Source organism: Callospermophilus lateralis, chromosome 6, assembly GCF_048772815.1.
Source record: "Callospermophilus lateralis isolate mCalLat2 chromosome 6, mCalLat2.hap1, whole genome shotgun sequence".
NCBI lineage: Eukaryota > Metazoa > Chordata > Mammalia > Rodentia > Sciuridae > Callospermophilus > Callospermophilus lateralis.
In genome coordinates this window covers 38,402,458-38,418,228 of record NC_135310.1, presented here as the reverse complement: position 1 = coordinate 38,418,228, position 15,771 = coordinate 38,402,458, and the positions used below count along the sequence as shown (strand labels likewise).

General features: G+C 33.2%; 1 protein-coding gene across 1 annotated transcript in view; it reads right to left on the bottom strand.

Annotated features, from left to right (window-relative positions):
• LOC143401829 (protein LEG1 homolog) overlaps positions 1-13,051 on the bottom strand; it is a 29,489-nt gene extending 16,438 nt beyond the window's left edge. The window contains exons 1-4 of the mRNA XM_077109722.1: positions 12,751-13,051; positions 8,134-8,220; positions 7,225-7,409; positions 6,213-6,313 (exon numbers count right to left, since the gene is read on the bottom strand). Of these exons, the coding sequence (XP_076965837.1) occupies positions 6,213-6,313; positions 7,225-7,409; positions 8,134-8,220; positions 12,751-13,051 (674 nt within the window). The remainder of the gene's footprint in view (positions 1-6,212; positions 6,314-7,224; positions 7,410-8,133; positions 8,221-12,750) is intronic.
• Positions 13,052-15,771: the final 2,720 nt, after the last annotated feature.

Below are 15,771 nucleotides of genomic sequence, written 5' to 3'. Positions count from 1 at the left end.
CATTTAGAATATGTCTTCTAACTTGCATGGTTTCTCATGAGAAATCAATTTTAAATCTTATTAAGCATTTCTTGTACAAGGGGGTCATTTCATCTTGCTGTTGTTATTTCTTTAACAATTTGATTTGAATTCAATTTGTTCAAATGTGACTCTTCTTGAGCTTATCCTGGAGTTCCCTTACCTTCTTGGATATACAATATTTCTAAATCGTTAGGGAAATTTCGGCTACTCTTTTCTCAAATATTCTTTCTGCCCCCTTTTCTCCTCCTTCTGGAAATCCCATCATGTATGTGTTGTATCTTTGATGATGTTCTTCTATAGGTCTATGAAGCACTGTTCATTTTTCCTCATTCTTTTTTCTTTCTGTTTCTCTTACTGGACAACATAAATTTACCAATAGTCAAGTTTACTCATTTTTCTCTTGGTAGCTTCATCTGTTTTTGAATCTCACCTTGAATTATTCTGGCTATTGTGTTTTTCCTACTCCAGAATTTCCATTTTTATTTTTCTATATATTCTGTTTATTGATATTGTCAACTTAGACACATTGTTGTCAGTTTTCATACCTTCTTCAAATTCTGTTACATGGTTTCCTTGATTTCTTTAAGCATTTTTATAATAACTATTAAAAATTATTCACTAGTATGTCCATCATCTATACCTACTTAGAAATAATTTTAGTTGACTCTGTGTGTGTGTGTGTGTGTGTGTGTGTGTGCGTGTGTGTGTTTGCTGTATGCTTGTGTTATTTCCTGGTTCTTTGTGTATTTCCTACTTTTTGTTTTGAACATTGGCAATGACAGGAAATATAAAGTAGCAATTCTGAAAATCAGATACTCACCCTCACTGGGGTTCGTTGTTGTTTGGTTGTTTGTCATTGTTATATTGGTGACTTGCCTGGACTAATTGTGTTTTCAGTCTGCATTTTCTATAGTGAGTCACCACGGAAGTCCCTGCTCAGCAAGCTTGGTTGTTAGTTAATTATTAGTTAAAGACTTAAATTCTACAAGCTCTGGTGTGTGTGTGACTTTGTGTTCAATAAGTAAGGCCTTGTAAAACTCCACCTTAGCCTTCACTTCTTCCTTGATGCAGGCCTCAAGGTCAGCCAGGGGTTGCAGCCTGAGTCCCTCTCAGTTCTTGTCTGAGTATGTCCACAGTCATGCTTGTGTCTGTAGCCTTCTAGATCCCCAGGAATAGTTCAGAAGTTTTCAAAATCCCCTATGGACTTCTTATTCCCCAGATTGCCTTTTATGATTCAGGCCTACCTCTTGTTTCTTCTAACTGCTGTATCAGTTTCAGGCACCTAAGATGTTAAGTGATTCATGCTAATTTTTATCTCCAAATGCCCTGGGCACAAAGCTTTTCTCTCAGAATAAGAAGTTGAAATAACTGCAACAGTCTGAGATGCAGTTTTTCCAAAGAGCTGGTAAGTCAGGTGAAATAATGACATAGCTCCAGGAAAGAGACTTTGTGAGAAGTGGCAGATCCAGCAATTTCTGTGATCACACAGCTGCTAGTTTTCCCAGTGCAGCAGTTGCTTGGTTGCTGGTGTTTAAGGCCATGTAAAGCTAGGGAAATGGTAGAAGCTGAGTTAAAATACCACAGACCCTATTTTTCTTATCAAAGTTCTTCACTTTTTTGAATAACTTTTTTTTTCAGGAACTTTTAAGTCATTGGTTAATTCTGATAATTCTGAAATGTTGATTATATCAGGAGTTTTATGAAAGAATACATTTAGATCTTCATTCTGCTATTCTGGAAATATTTCTTGGATTATTTCTTTCTGATAGATGAAGAATGAAATTTGGTAGAGAAAATTAAAGTTGTAGAAAATTATTTTTACAACTGATAATATGCAAATCTAGGGTTTAAGACTTGATGTTCTGGCTCTAGGGTTATATATTTAGTGACTATCCAGTATGTCTCTGACAATAGAAATTACCTTATAATCATCTATTTTTCTCTGGTATAAGTTATATTATAGATGTTACATGTATTTATCAAAACAACTCTACATATTAGGTCCTGCTCTTCATCCCATTTTACTGGTGGATTAGAGACTTCTCATGTTCAATAGAGTCAGGGTTTAATACTTAGATTGCTCTCTCTCTCTCTCTCTCTCTCTCTCTCTCTCTCTCACACACACACACACACACACACACAATGATCTTAAACTCTAAGAAAGTATTTTAATCAAAGAATGATTAATATATTAACAAACATAATATTACAACATCTCAGTTTATAAACTATAAAACTCATCACCAGGACTGGAGATTTGCATATTATTGACAGACATGAAACCTATCTATCATCAAAGGATAACTTCAGAACAAATTTCATTGGCTGCACATCAATCATATAGTGCAGTAATTTTTTTAGTAGTCAACAATTTGTGGTATTTTTAAACAAAACTAATACTAAATAAGGTCATAAGCTCATATATATTACAAAAAAATTACCAAATAATAAAATTTTGTATATATTCTTAAGCACAAAGATAATAGAAGACCTTTGGTGTAAAAATGGATATTTGAATACATGCATCTCTTTTTGCTCCTTGAACAACCAGAGGCAATAAAGCTGTGGGTAAAGAAGCAACTACATCACATTTAGGATTGAAATTCAAATAGATGAGCAACAAAGGATTTAGCAGGTCCTGGAAGTCTGAACTGAAACAGCAATGGAGGAAACATATGCTGTATACTGTGTATAATTCTCAAAACAACTGTGTGTTACCAAGTGACTCGAATTTGGGAGCAAAAGTGAATTTCTATAAAAAGGAAGCCTCCTTTGAAAAGCTGCTAAAAAACAGATAGATTCAAAGTGTCCTATTGAGTTGTTGCTGTACAGTGATGAATTGATTATCTGAATTTCAAAGTAATGAGTTTTGAACTGCATTAAATTGGGTACAAATGAAAGCAACAACAAGCTTCAAATTGAGATCCTAAGTGAACATATACACTTCTCTCACTGGACTGTCATTGTGCTCTGAGTTGGGCCTTCTCTCTTAAAACAAAAAATGGGAAATGTATCATATGTTCAACCAATTCAGGAAGAAAGACATAAACTTAATGAAAGCAAAGATACTCATTTTAATTGCCCAGACCTACCTATGCTCTATACTACAGCAATAAGCAAGCATTAGTTCTGTTCAAAGAGATTGAATCTGCTCCTTACTTCTCCTATTTTAAATATCTAGGAGTTAGCATAAATAAAACATACCACACAAAGAAAATAATGAAAAGTTATAGAAAATACTAGATAATATCACTATTATTCTAATATTCACAGAGGTATAAAAAGTAATTGCAAAGGAAAAGCAATAGCAAGATACTATAAAAATCCTCATAAATACTGATTCCTTGAAATCAGAAATAGTATAGTAAGTAAAATATTAACAATGGGGTTGGAAGATAAAGTTATGGAAATGTATTAGAAGTTAGGAAAGACAAGAATGTGGAAAATGAGAGAAAAATTTACTTAAATTAGAACTATTGAATAGAAGGTTCAACATAGAAATAATGTTGAATATTATAGACTCAACATTCTATAACAGTGAGAAAAAATAACATTTTACATAGACAATGCATTAATTAAAGTGAAGGGAAAATAACACACAGTAAGAGAGAACTAATTGAAATTTCAGAAGCTGTGTGAAAAAAATACCCTTCAATATTCTGGAAGGACAAGATACATTGAGAGGATCAATAAACATAATAATTTAGACTTGTAAATAATTTAGGTAAAATTTAATGGAGACTTTTTATATCTAAAATAAAAATATTTTAAATCTATGACCCTATTATCATGCAAATAACCAGTTGAGCACCATGGTGGAATAAAGCTATGTGAAACCTATAAACATTGATTTTTACCTACCATCAACCCTTCTCCACTCAGAAATAGGATGTCCTAAATGAGGGAGAAAACTAAGAACAAAGGCTGATATAAAACACAGTAAAGTAGGTATGAAGAGAATGTTTGTTTACTTACCTGATAAAAGTTATGGTATGTTTCAATTTATTTTCTAAAACTCTTTATGAAATCTATCTTTTTGTATAAAAAACTAATTACCTAATGTACCTGATCATCTAATTTTGCACATTACAGCCTCAGAAACTGCTATTAATTGCTTACGCTATATTTAAAGAGGAAGAAGAGCTATGGTTGACATTGACCTTTGTACAACAATTTGTAAAAGCATAGTTTCTTAAAAAATAATAACAATGAGGATAAAAGCATGGGCTTTTGAGCCAGACAAAACTTAAAATACTTTCTGCCACTGAGTATCTGTGCAACTTCAGAAGAGTTACTATATATCAAAATGTATTTTTTTTTTTTAAGAACTAAGTGAGAGATAAGAATATTCATAGTCCAGATTCTGGCACATATACTTCTATTAATTTTTTTTACACAGTTAGAGGTTGACAACTGTAGAATCATATAAGAAAGATAGAAATTCAAGAAATAAAGTAAATATGTTGGTCTAAAAAAGAAGTTCTTAATTGTACTTATATATGTAGGTTTTTACTTGGAAAGGAAGAGTTTTTTTCCCTGAGTTAGTGTGTGAAAAAACAGACCATTCATATTTAAAATGATAATAAAAATCATCAAACAACTGATCTTGTTTCATCTTCAGTTACTTATAAATTTGGTCTATCCAAAAATTAGTTAAGTATTTCCAAAAATTATTTAAACATTTCATAGCAATTAGTATGAACAAATAAGGAAGTATGGAAAATAAATGATGGAAAATGATACATACAAGCATCTTTGGACTTTAATCCCTTAAAGAACTCTTAGGCTTTTGAGATTTAAAAGTTGTTTCATCCCTAGGAAAAGGGGATTGTGCTCCAAAGTAACATTTGTCCACTGAATCACATATAGACAGCTTCAATCAATCAACAACTTGTCTCAGTGAAAAGGTTTTTGCAAGTCTCCAATCAGTGACTTCTCTTTGTATCTGAAATTCAAACAATCAGAAATGGTCTGCCTCCAACACACATACCTCTAGTGCTTCTGAGTCTCACCTGAGTAGCTTTATACAGATGATTCAATTCAATACATATATGAAAATCAACCCCTGAGCTCTACACATCCAAAAACTTCTGGAAAATGAGCAGATATTGATGCTGCTCCTGACTACCCTGGCTCATACCGCCTTTAGAAAGCAATTAATTTAGCTCTGAATTTTTATTTCAAATACTTAGTGCTGATCTCACTACCCTTTAAGAGTTACAATCTTCTAGACTACAGTAGTTTTGTAAGTGATGGGGAAAGCCAATATAGGAAAAAAATAATTTTTTAAAAACTCTTTCTATAATGACTTGCTCTATGATCTAGTCTTGATGTTGCTAACCTCTTCAATACTTCTTGGCTAATAATCTCACCCTTTTTTGTAGTCATCAAAAATAGATTTAACGGTTAATTATAATTCATCTCAATGATATGCCATTGTGCAATATAAACATCTGCTCTTTAAATGATACTGAGATAAAATACACAAAGCAATGTAAGCCTCCTGACTCTGTTTTGTTTATCTAAAGTGGGTATAAGTTCAGGTGGTTAATAAGAAATTCCCAACCACATATGCTGTGGTTATAAATATTCCTGTAACTCATTACCCACTCTTTCTTTCTTTCTACCTCACTCTGGATAGCAGATACCATTCCTAACACAGTGCTGTTTTTCTTCCACGCCAAGTCATGCTGTCTCTTTCAACTTCGTTTGCTAGGCAATGGAGAAAATTTTGACTTTGTCTTAGCTGTGTGTCATAATAAAAGATAATATTTCCTTCCAAATATGTGTTAGTCAAGCTGTAGTCTCAGATCAAAAAGGAGCAGAGTTTCTATTATTACTTCCATTATGTCCTTTTGTTTTATAGATCCTAGTTTGTGTTTAAACAGCTTTTAACCACAACAAAAAAGACACCCTTTTTACTCCTGGTTATGTTTTGTTTTATTATTTTACTTTGTTATACTTTAGCGGCACAAGCCCACTTTTCTTCTATGAAATATCTCTTACTATGAAATACCTTTCAAATTTATCCAGGAAAATGTTTCTTGTCACTTTTCTTTTTATCATAATAATACTAATGGTCAACATATAGGCAAAAAAAGTAACTCAAAAAACACTTTAATGAAAATGATAGTAAAAGATGGAAAGATTGTTGTTGTATTATAATAAAATAACATTAGGTTTGTTCTTACCTACTCTGAAAATTCTTACGAGCAAACTCCAGGGATGAAACATGTGCATCCCACATGTACTTCAACAGGTCATCAAAACTACTGAAAGGTGACATTGCACACTAGCCAAAAAGTAAAGTGTTATTAATTTTTAGGAAATTATACAATACAATATTTCTTCTTAAAAAACAGATTTGAAAAATTTCAATTTGCTGAATGAAAATTTGTTCTCAATTTGCTAAATGAAAGGAGAATATTATTTTAAAGAGTTATTAATGCTTGAGACTGTAAAAAGTGTTTAGTATTAGTAATATTAATTACTAATGATACTTAATATATTTTAAAGTAATAAAGAAAGACTTAAATTTTTTTTAAAATATTCAAAATTTTATATTTTTCAAAGCCAGAACTTTAGTGCTTCATTAGCTTTTCTTCTGGCCATGCAATGAACATTCCATGTCTTAGGTGTCAGAAATGGGGGGAGTGGGAAAAATAAGAGCATTTGATCTAATCATATGCAATAAAATGGTCAGTTCTCTAAAGGAAACTTGACCTTTGGCCATGCACTTTTTCACCCATGACACATTACTTTGGATATCAACGTTTGATTCCGATTATCAAATGATCATTTTAGTCAACTCCTAGGTGATTGTTATCAAGAAAGTTGAAGTAAGTTTATCAAATGCACAACCTATTTTAAAATTGTATATCTATATAAATTATTGCTCACTTACCTGAAATTAGGAAGAACCAGAGCACTTTATGTACCATTAAGCCATCATTTACGTGTTTACACATCTGTGTAATATATTGGTGTTAGAAGAGTGCATAAAGTCTGCTCAATAATGTATTAGGAATAAGGATGCTGATGAGATGTGATGTCATGTAGTCATCTATTCATAGTAATATTACTAACATCATCATTTTGGAAATTATTTCTTACCCATGTATCATTCAATATATAAAAATACTTCATGAAATAATCAAATCTGGCTACCTTTGAAGATTATTAAAAGAATGTTAAAAAAACAACCTTGTAAAATTTATTCCACATTTTCATTGCTTCTGGAAAAGATGAATGACAGCTGGAAACATTATAACAAAAATTTATCTGATCCTTGGATGGTGGCAGGAGAATGACATTATCTGCTGATACTCCCATTAGGTCAGAATCGATAGCAGCAAGGAAGGGTATTGTGGAAAGATAATAATTAAGGTCTGTATAATCAAAAAAGTTACTATTCGTGTTGCTAATATAGAAAAGAATCTATTTTAGACAAAGAAGTATAACAAAAAAATTCTACAGTTATATAAATATGTGGTAAAACTTAAGCAATAATTTTGAGAATGTTGGAAATTTTATCATTTCTCTAAGGATCATAAGCAATACTAATATGCTACTTAAGAAAACCTACTCTCATAAAGGAAAAATGGATTTATTCTGTGATACATTATTTTAAATCACAATAATAAAAATTGATGGAATTTTAAATGCTAGTTAAACTCCAAAGCACAAGTAAAAAGGAAAGAAATTGTAATTTTATAGATAACTATATTTTCCATTTTTTTCAGAAGTTTTTAATTCTAAATTTGAGTCTAACATGTCTTTAGAATATTACAATATATATTTAGATTTTTCTTCTTAACAAAATTTTATTTTATGGCATGACATGCATTTCTACTGCTGTCTTATGCCTTTAGAACAAGTTTTGAGGTTACTAGTTTTCTCCAATAACATTTTCATAATTGAACACACTAAGTAGCAAATTTTAAAAATTTGTTTAAAAAATTCATTTCAAGACATTCAGAATATTTAGGTCAAACAATTGTGTTTTGAAAGCAAGAATTAGAGTCTGATTGGTTTGCTTTTGTATCAATGTATGATTTTGAATAAATCCTTTATAGAAAGTCATCAATTTGAGATTTATTATGTTAAACTCACCAGCCCACCAACTGTCCACAGAGATGCACAGAGGATCCCCAGAGTCATGGCCACAGTCAGTCCAATGGGTGGGATCAGCTAGTCTACCTAGAAATCAGAGGATGCAGAGTTGGATTTATTAGGCCCACTTCTAACCAGCATACACAAAATCTTAACTCTGTGTGTGTGTGTGTGTGTGTGTGTGTGTGTGTGTGTGAGTGTGTGTGTGTCTGTGTCTGTATATTGCAAAACAGAACTAAATGTTTATTCTCTGAAAAAATTATCCGTCCTCAATCACTTCTTTCCTTTACAATTTTTTTTGTTTCTCATAACTTAATTCATATTTTTCCTTTGCTTTAGCATCTTTATTCTGCCTCCTAGGCAATAGTTTTTAAATCTATGTACTTCTTGTCTCTTGTACTTAATAAGTTCTTTATTCCATATTAACTCAAAGTTAAGGAGTCAATAACTGTGTATGTTAAAAGTATCTAGATTTCCCTTGCCTTAAACCAAATTCCTTTTCATTGCTTATTCACAGTTTGGCTCTGGAAGGATAAGTTCTCTAAGCCTTAATATTTGAATCTATATCTAAAGGTCTAGAAAAAATTATCTCTGAGGGTAGGGGAGTATTACATAAAGACAGACATACAAAATGCCCAATGCAGTAAACATATGCTCCATATATATTAGCTGTTATTGTATTTAATTTTTCCTTCTTTGCAGAACCTTCTTTTGTTTCTTAACTTTCAAAAATTTCCTGGCTCATTCCACATTTAATTTTGTCATCAGTTGTACCTTCTACCTATACTCCCTAGATATCCCGTTAGTTATCTTCTGAATCCATGCGCATCTCTTCCCCTTCCATCTGTTTCCATGCTTGGCTTATGCTCTCTGATCTTACAAACCTCCTGTTTTTTCTAGCTTCCCCCAGTGTTTTGACTCCACGCTTGCCCCTCCAGTCTCTCTTTTCTCCAATCCTTGTTCCCTCATTGGATACTTGCATTTGTTTTCTCCTAACCACTCTTTTTCTGACATATTTAGATTTTTTTCATTTTTTAAAATTCTTTCCCCTTCCATTGCGTTCTTTTCCTCTCAGCAGTCCACCTGTGTTTCCCACAAACCTATGCTGTTTCCCTTTTGCTTTGTCTTTCTGCATTCTCTCTTGGCTTTTCTTGACCTACTTACATTCAAGTAGGTAAACATCTGGATAGTTTTGTTAATGGATGTAATATCTTAAAATCATTTTTAAAAAATGGAATAATATTCAATTTAGTATTATGTGAAATATTTCTTAGTTCTGAGGTTTTCTTTCGTTAATGGTATTTGGAATCTGTTTTTAAGACTTTCCCTTTTAAATTAACATTCTGAGAAGTTTCACCCACTACTCTAACCTAAGAATTGCCTTATGCTTATGCTGCTCATTTTCATATCTTGACCTCTGAATCCTCATTACATTCCATTTTTTTTTTTTTTTTTTTTTTTTTAGATTTCCACAGAGCTCTTGCATTGGTGATTCCAAGACATCTCCAACAAAGCTTGTCTGAGATCTGGTTCTTGATCTGGAGAGATAAGCAAGGTTACTTGTAAACTTTCTGTTTTTTGTTATTAATTTGGTTTTGGCAGAGAAGTTTCACTCCCATTCTTAATATCTTCAGTTCCTCCTCTCCCTTCTTTATAGCCAGCATGGGCCCACTTTCTTGGATGATTTTTTTTTTTTTTTTTTTTTTGCTAGCCATCTCCTGGAAAGAAATACATTGCTCTCAATTAACTTGATCAAGAGCTGTAGTTTGTCATATCCTTTTCTTCAAAAACAAAAATAATGCTATATTTACTGCTACTCAAACCCAAATTCTTGCCCTATATGTATCCTATTTTTCAGCCATATTATTTCCCTAGCATAAGTTATATATCTTTCATACTCTGAATGTTTTCCTCTTGATCTCTTTTTTTCTCTCTTACAGTCCACACAAATGTCAAATTCTCTTCTTTAGTTCATTCTGTTCTTATGGTCTACTTTTACTTGATACATCAATGTTTCATTCTTTTAAAAGATCCATTTCAAACTTTATTCTGTTCCCAGATTTTTCAATCTTGTAATGATTTAACTTTTATTCAGCATCTTATGCTTTGGACCTTTATTCTCCTTTGGTTGTTTCACTTCTAACTTTTCTTCCCAAGGGTTGTAAGCACTTTGAGGAAAAACATGAAATCCACCCCAAGTTCTCATTCACATGCCTTTTTGCTGTTTGATGATACTGTTTGTACCATACTCCTTATATTTTTTTCCCACTTTCCCACTTTTTTGATTAAAATTTCTGCTAATCCATAAAAATGAATAAACTATTGATTTATTACAGTAAAAGATGAATGAGATATCAATATATGATTCAAGATGGATGGACATCAAGATATTCATGACAACTGAAATTAACCAGACAAAAAAAGAGTACATAGCTGTTCATGTGAAAGTCCTAGATAATGTAATCTAATTTGTAGTGATAGAGAGAGATCAGTGGTTACCTGTGAAGATGGGAAGTTGAATGGGGTGATTGGTTGAAGCAGTGGAGAGGGATAATGGAGGATGGGAAAGTTAGTGAAGGTAAGAATTCAAAAGCATTATACATATAGTGATTATCTGTGATGAATTCAGGACCAATATACATACATCAAAATTTATAAAACAATACATTTTTGAGTGTGTAGTTTATTGTATATTTATTACACATTAATAAATCATTAAAAGCTCTGCTATGCAAACAAGAAACAAACATTTAAGGTATTTAAATATTGTGTAAGTATTTGGTCCTTGTTATTAAAGGGCTCAATTAAAACTCCTTAGTCAGACTTTGAAGACATCTCTTAAACTGGCCCTAATTGAATTTTTTTTTAAAATTTACTGCTCGCTAATTGTTTAACACACCAATTTCCATGCCAACCTATTCATCTTATTCATCCTGCTGCCTTGCCATCTTGCAAGTATTACTCTAGCAACGCTTCCTGCAAGCCCTTTGTTCCCACTTTCTTCTCATCATTATCTCAGGTCATAGTTACCACTCTTTTCTGAACTACTCTGATACTCAAGGTCCTTACCTTGTCTTTGGGTTTCAGCCTAGTGTTGGAGATTTTTTTAGATTTTTTTTTGGTAGATTTTTTTTTCCACAGTTTTTAATCCTGCTTTATTTTTCTCTGCTTTTATCATTGAATTCAACTCAGTAGAATACTAAGTAAAACCACCTCCTAAGTGAAAATGAAAATTTGAAAGGTATCCAATCTAACATTCCACCTTTCAATTTGCTTCTCTCTGGACCCAGAGTAAAAAAATGTTTCTGGGGGTGGGTACGTATTCCATTCAAGGGTGGTGTTTATTGTTTGCAATGGACCTTATATTTGGGCTGCTCCTGAATCATGTCTCAGAGTTAAAATATTTATCTTGACCATGATGAGGACAGTAAAAATAGTCATACCAGGTGTCAGAAGATCATCCTGCAAGTGTGGGTGTAATGCCAGCTCTGGATGTCATCACAGTTCAGATCTTGCATGTCTCCTTTCTTGTCTTTCCCACAAGAGCAGCCCTTTGCTCATTGGTTACTTTCTACCAAAACAGTTTCTGGGAGATGAGAGAGAAGGTTTCCTTACTTCTTGAATTTCTGGTTGACCAGAAAAAAGTAGCTTAGAATTTATAATGTTTTTGTCCCCAAACAAATCTCCACTCTAGGTCCTAGTGTAGACATTAGTTTTAAGAAGGGAATATTTGAGAGAAATGCTCTAGTACAGAGGTTGTGCTCTCCTGTGTCACTCTATTCTACCTAATTATCTAATCACACTTAGAGTTGTAGATTAGATAATTAGGTAAAATTATTGTATATTTAATGCATATAACCTAACCTGTTTTGCTCCTGCATCCAATTCTTTTTTTTTTTTTTTAAAGAGAAACAGAGAGAGAGAGAGGGGGAGATTTTTTTTTTAATATTTATTTTTTAGTTTTTGGCGGACACAACATCTTTGTTTGTATGTGGTGCTGAGGATTGAACCTGGGCCGCACGCATATCAGATGAGGGCACTACCGCTTGAGCCACATCCCCAGCCCATGCATCCAATTCTTGATGCTTGTAAATGAGTTTAGTTCTTAGTAGGACCTTAATTAATACTAGTTGATGGTGTGAACTAGATCTAATATGCTGTGTATCAGTGAGTGTGATAATCACTAGCACTTGCATATTTAAGGTTAAATGACTCAAAATTAAATAAAATTAAGATTTCAATTTTGCGCAAGTATTAGTTATTTCAGGTGCTCAATAGCCACATGTAACAGTATGTGTTGGCTCCTGCTTGTGTACTGCATAGTGGAAATATAGAAGATGTTCATCGTTGTACATGATTTTTTTTTTGACAGTACAGGTAGAAAACCTGTGCACACAGGGAGATTCTAAAAATGCTTGATAAAAGAAGGATTAATGAAGAATGAAGAGAAAAATAGAAGAGGAGGAGTGTGAAATAAAAAAGCAAAAAAAGAATAAGGGAAAAATTAAGAGAAAAATGGTCACTTTCAAAAAGATGATATTATATACCAGATACTATGTTCTAATTAATTTATAACTTAATCAAAACATCATTGTAATGAAAAAGATTAATTCTTACCTGTATGATATTGCCATCCGTGATGTATAGGCAGTTCCCATAAAATATTTTGTTCATTTTCTGGAGCAAATTTTTCAAAATATCTGGCTGTCTGTGCCAATAGAATTTTATACATTCCTATTCTGTCAGAGTAATTCCAGGGGTTAATGATGTACTTGCCATTTTCTACACTATAGTCACTAAACTGACCTGGGCTCTCCTTCCATAGAGGGGGAAACTCATCTGAAAGATTGTAAGCTCTTGCTAAAGAAGCGGAAATACAACCAACTAACACACAGGCCCAGGAAAGACTGAAGGTCATGGTGCATAAGATGGAGAATGAGATTATGACAAGTCATTTATTGAGAAGTGGTGGAAGAAGTCACATTGTTATTTTGACCTGTGCCAATCAACACATCATTCCCTTATAGGGTGGAGATAAGAATAGCACACTAAACATAACAGAGTAGTACTTCCCTTGCTAAGTATCTCCCAGTTAAATAATGCTAACCTGGTATCAATCTGTAGAATTTTTAGAAAGACTTGTTTTCTTTCTAAATCTGTTTCTATTTCCATCTTCTGTCTCTTGTATTAATTATAATAATAAATTAAATAGCCTCTTTCCATGATAATTATATTTTAAAGAAAGATGACTGCTGATGCAAAGAAATCTTTTATTGGTGGGATTTCAGAAACACAAAATAATAAATAAAACAATTCTAGGTAGACATTTTGGTGATAATGGGTGTGTCACCACATCCCTTTTAAATTTCATTTCATGTGCAAGCTCAGACTTGTATATAAGACTTGTCAAATTATATATTAGCAGGGTTTGAGCCAAAGACTTGAATGCATGTCTTCTCTTTATGGTTAAAGAATAGGGAAAAAAATGAGAAATAAAGAAAGAAAGGAAGAAAAGCTACTACAAGAAGAAACAATAAGCTTGGCAGCACGAAGCTATGGGTGTTTAATGTTGACATGGGATTGCTGAAGAATAATCTAAAAGACCTCAGAAACACTGGATGTGAGGGATATAAGTGAGAAACATTTGCCTGTCTGCTTCCATCATGCATTGGTTAAGGTAGCAACCTGTGATGCTGATTATACCTGCAAAGGCCACTTGCAATTCTGGTCACACAAGCCTGTATGCCAACTGGATAATGACAGGTGCCCCAAATTACAACAAAAGCATAAAAGCGCAGGACATATATAAGAGGTACAAAACATGACTAAAATTAAAAGATGCCAAGTTGCACTTCATGAAGTAGGTCAACACCTGTGTGGAACTGGTCAGAGCAGCAATGGCTGCTGTCAGAAGAAAGAACGAGAGAATTCAGTAGTGAGATGTTGATTCAGAATCCTTGTGCCATGAACTACGAGTTCCTTGGGAATATATGGGTCATGAACTCAACCAGACCCAATCCTTCACTGGATGATTCTTCTTAAAATGAATTGCCGGAAAATTCTCAGAAAATCCTGCCTGCGCAAGTCTTTTACTTCATTTAAAAGTTATTTGTTGAGTAATGAATGACTTCATTCCTGGTGCTACACTAGTGCTGGCTTACAATGCTGAACAAGGTAAAAAGATATTGTCTTTGATATTAAAATTAAAATTTTAAAAACATATACCGTAATGAAATAGAGTAACTGATACGTTATAAATGAATTTTGCCTTCAATTTGACTTCTTGTAATTTGTAAATTATTATTCCATAAACAGAACTAAGCACATAACCAATGCTAGGAGACTGCAAAGAAGGTAGAACCACCCTCACATCAGAGAACACTGGCAGTGGGATGGGGAGTCTTATGTTTAACTTATTATGACAGGAAATTTCTTTTAATATTGTTTTTATTGATATTATTTTAGTCTTTTAGACAATATGAACATTACTTAGATCCTCAGAACTCAAGATGATCTTTTATTATTTATTTATTTGAGACATTCTTTCCATGTTGCCCAGGCTGGCTTTCCATGTTGCCCAGGATGATCTTGAGGTTTCGATTCTCTTGTTTCATTTTCCTGAGTGCCTGGGATTAGAGGTACACACCACCACATCAAGTTTAGGATGATCTTTTAAATAACCTTTTACCTCTTATATCTGCATGACCTAAAAAGTATGACTTTTCATTACTTCCGGAAGAATGGCATTGCTTCATTTATCATTCATTCTTTGACCATTTAGTATGCAACCAACCAAGTGCAATATATTATGCAGAATGTACATTTAAAAAAAATCAGATGATATTTCAGGAAAAAAATCTTAAGAAAATGTATGAATAAAGAATCACAGAAGTTCAGAAAACGGAATAATAGCTCGGTAGGTTTCATATGACAGTGGAGTCATCAAAGGAACATTTACAAAGGAGGAATTATTGAGTGGGACTCGCCTTTATATTTACACATGCAGCTTCTCTTCCCACACAACTCTTTCAACTCTGTAAACAGGTGTTCCAGAAGCAGGTGGAAATAGGTTGCAGCAGGAGAGGTAGAAGGATGGACACCTTGTGAGGGAGTGCTCATTTGTATACACTCAGTTCAGGTTCAGGCATGAGTTGTAGCTTGGTTACATGGTTCTTGCAGGTAAAGTGGAAGTCAGGGCTGTTAACTGGAAATTTAGGCAGACCCTCACATTTGAATCAATGTCCAGACCCTTAAGATTACTGGAGTAAAAAAATGTCATTTTCTTCTATTCTTATACTTTCCCTTTGAGAAACAGTGTTTCCCTGGTCTCTGTCCCTTATATATCTCACCATAAACTGACAAGTTACCATGCAACCTAGGTCAGCCATCATGATAAAATATTTTCTGATGACAAGGCCCATCACCAAACTGCAGCAATATAGAAAATCTGAGCTTTGGCAGATCCTAAAACACAAGTAAATTGCCTAAGAAAGTTGCTCACCTTCTTATTACCCAAAGTCCTTCTTTTTTCTCCATATCAGCCCCTCAGATACGAATAAAACAGGCAGTACATTGAGTTATCTTTAACTTTAAAGTTTCTCTTAAAGTCTTTTGCCTTTTGACTCTGAACAACAAATA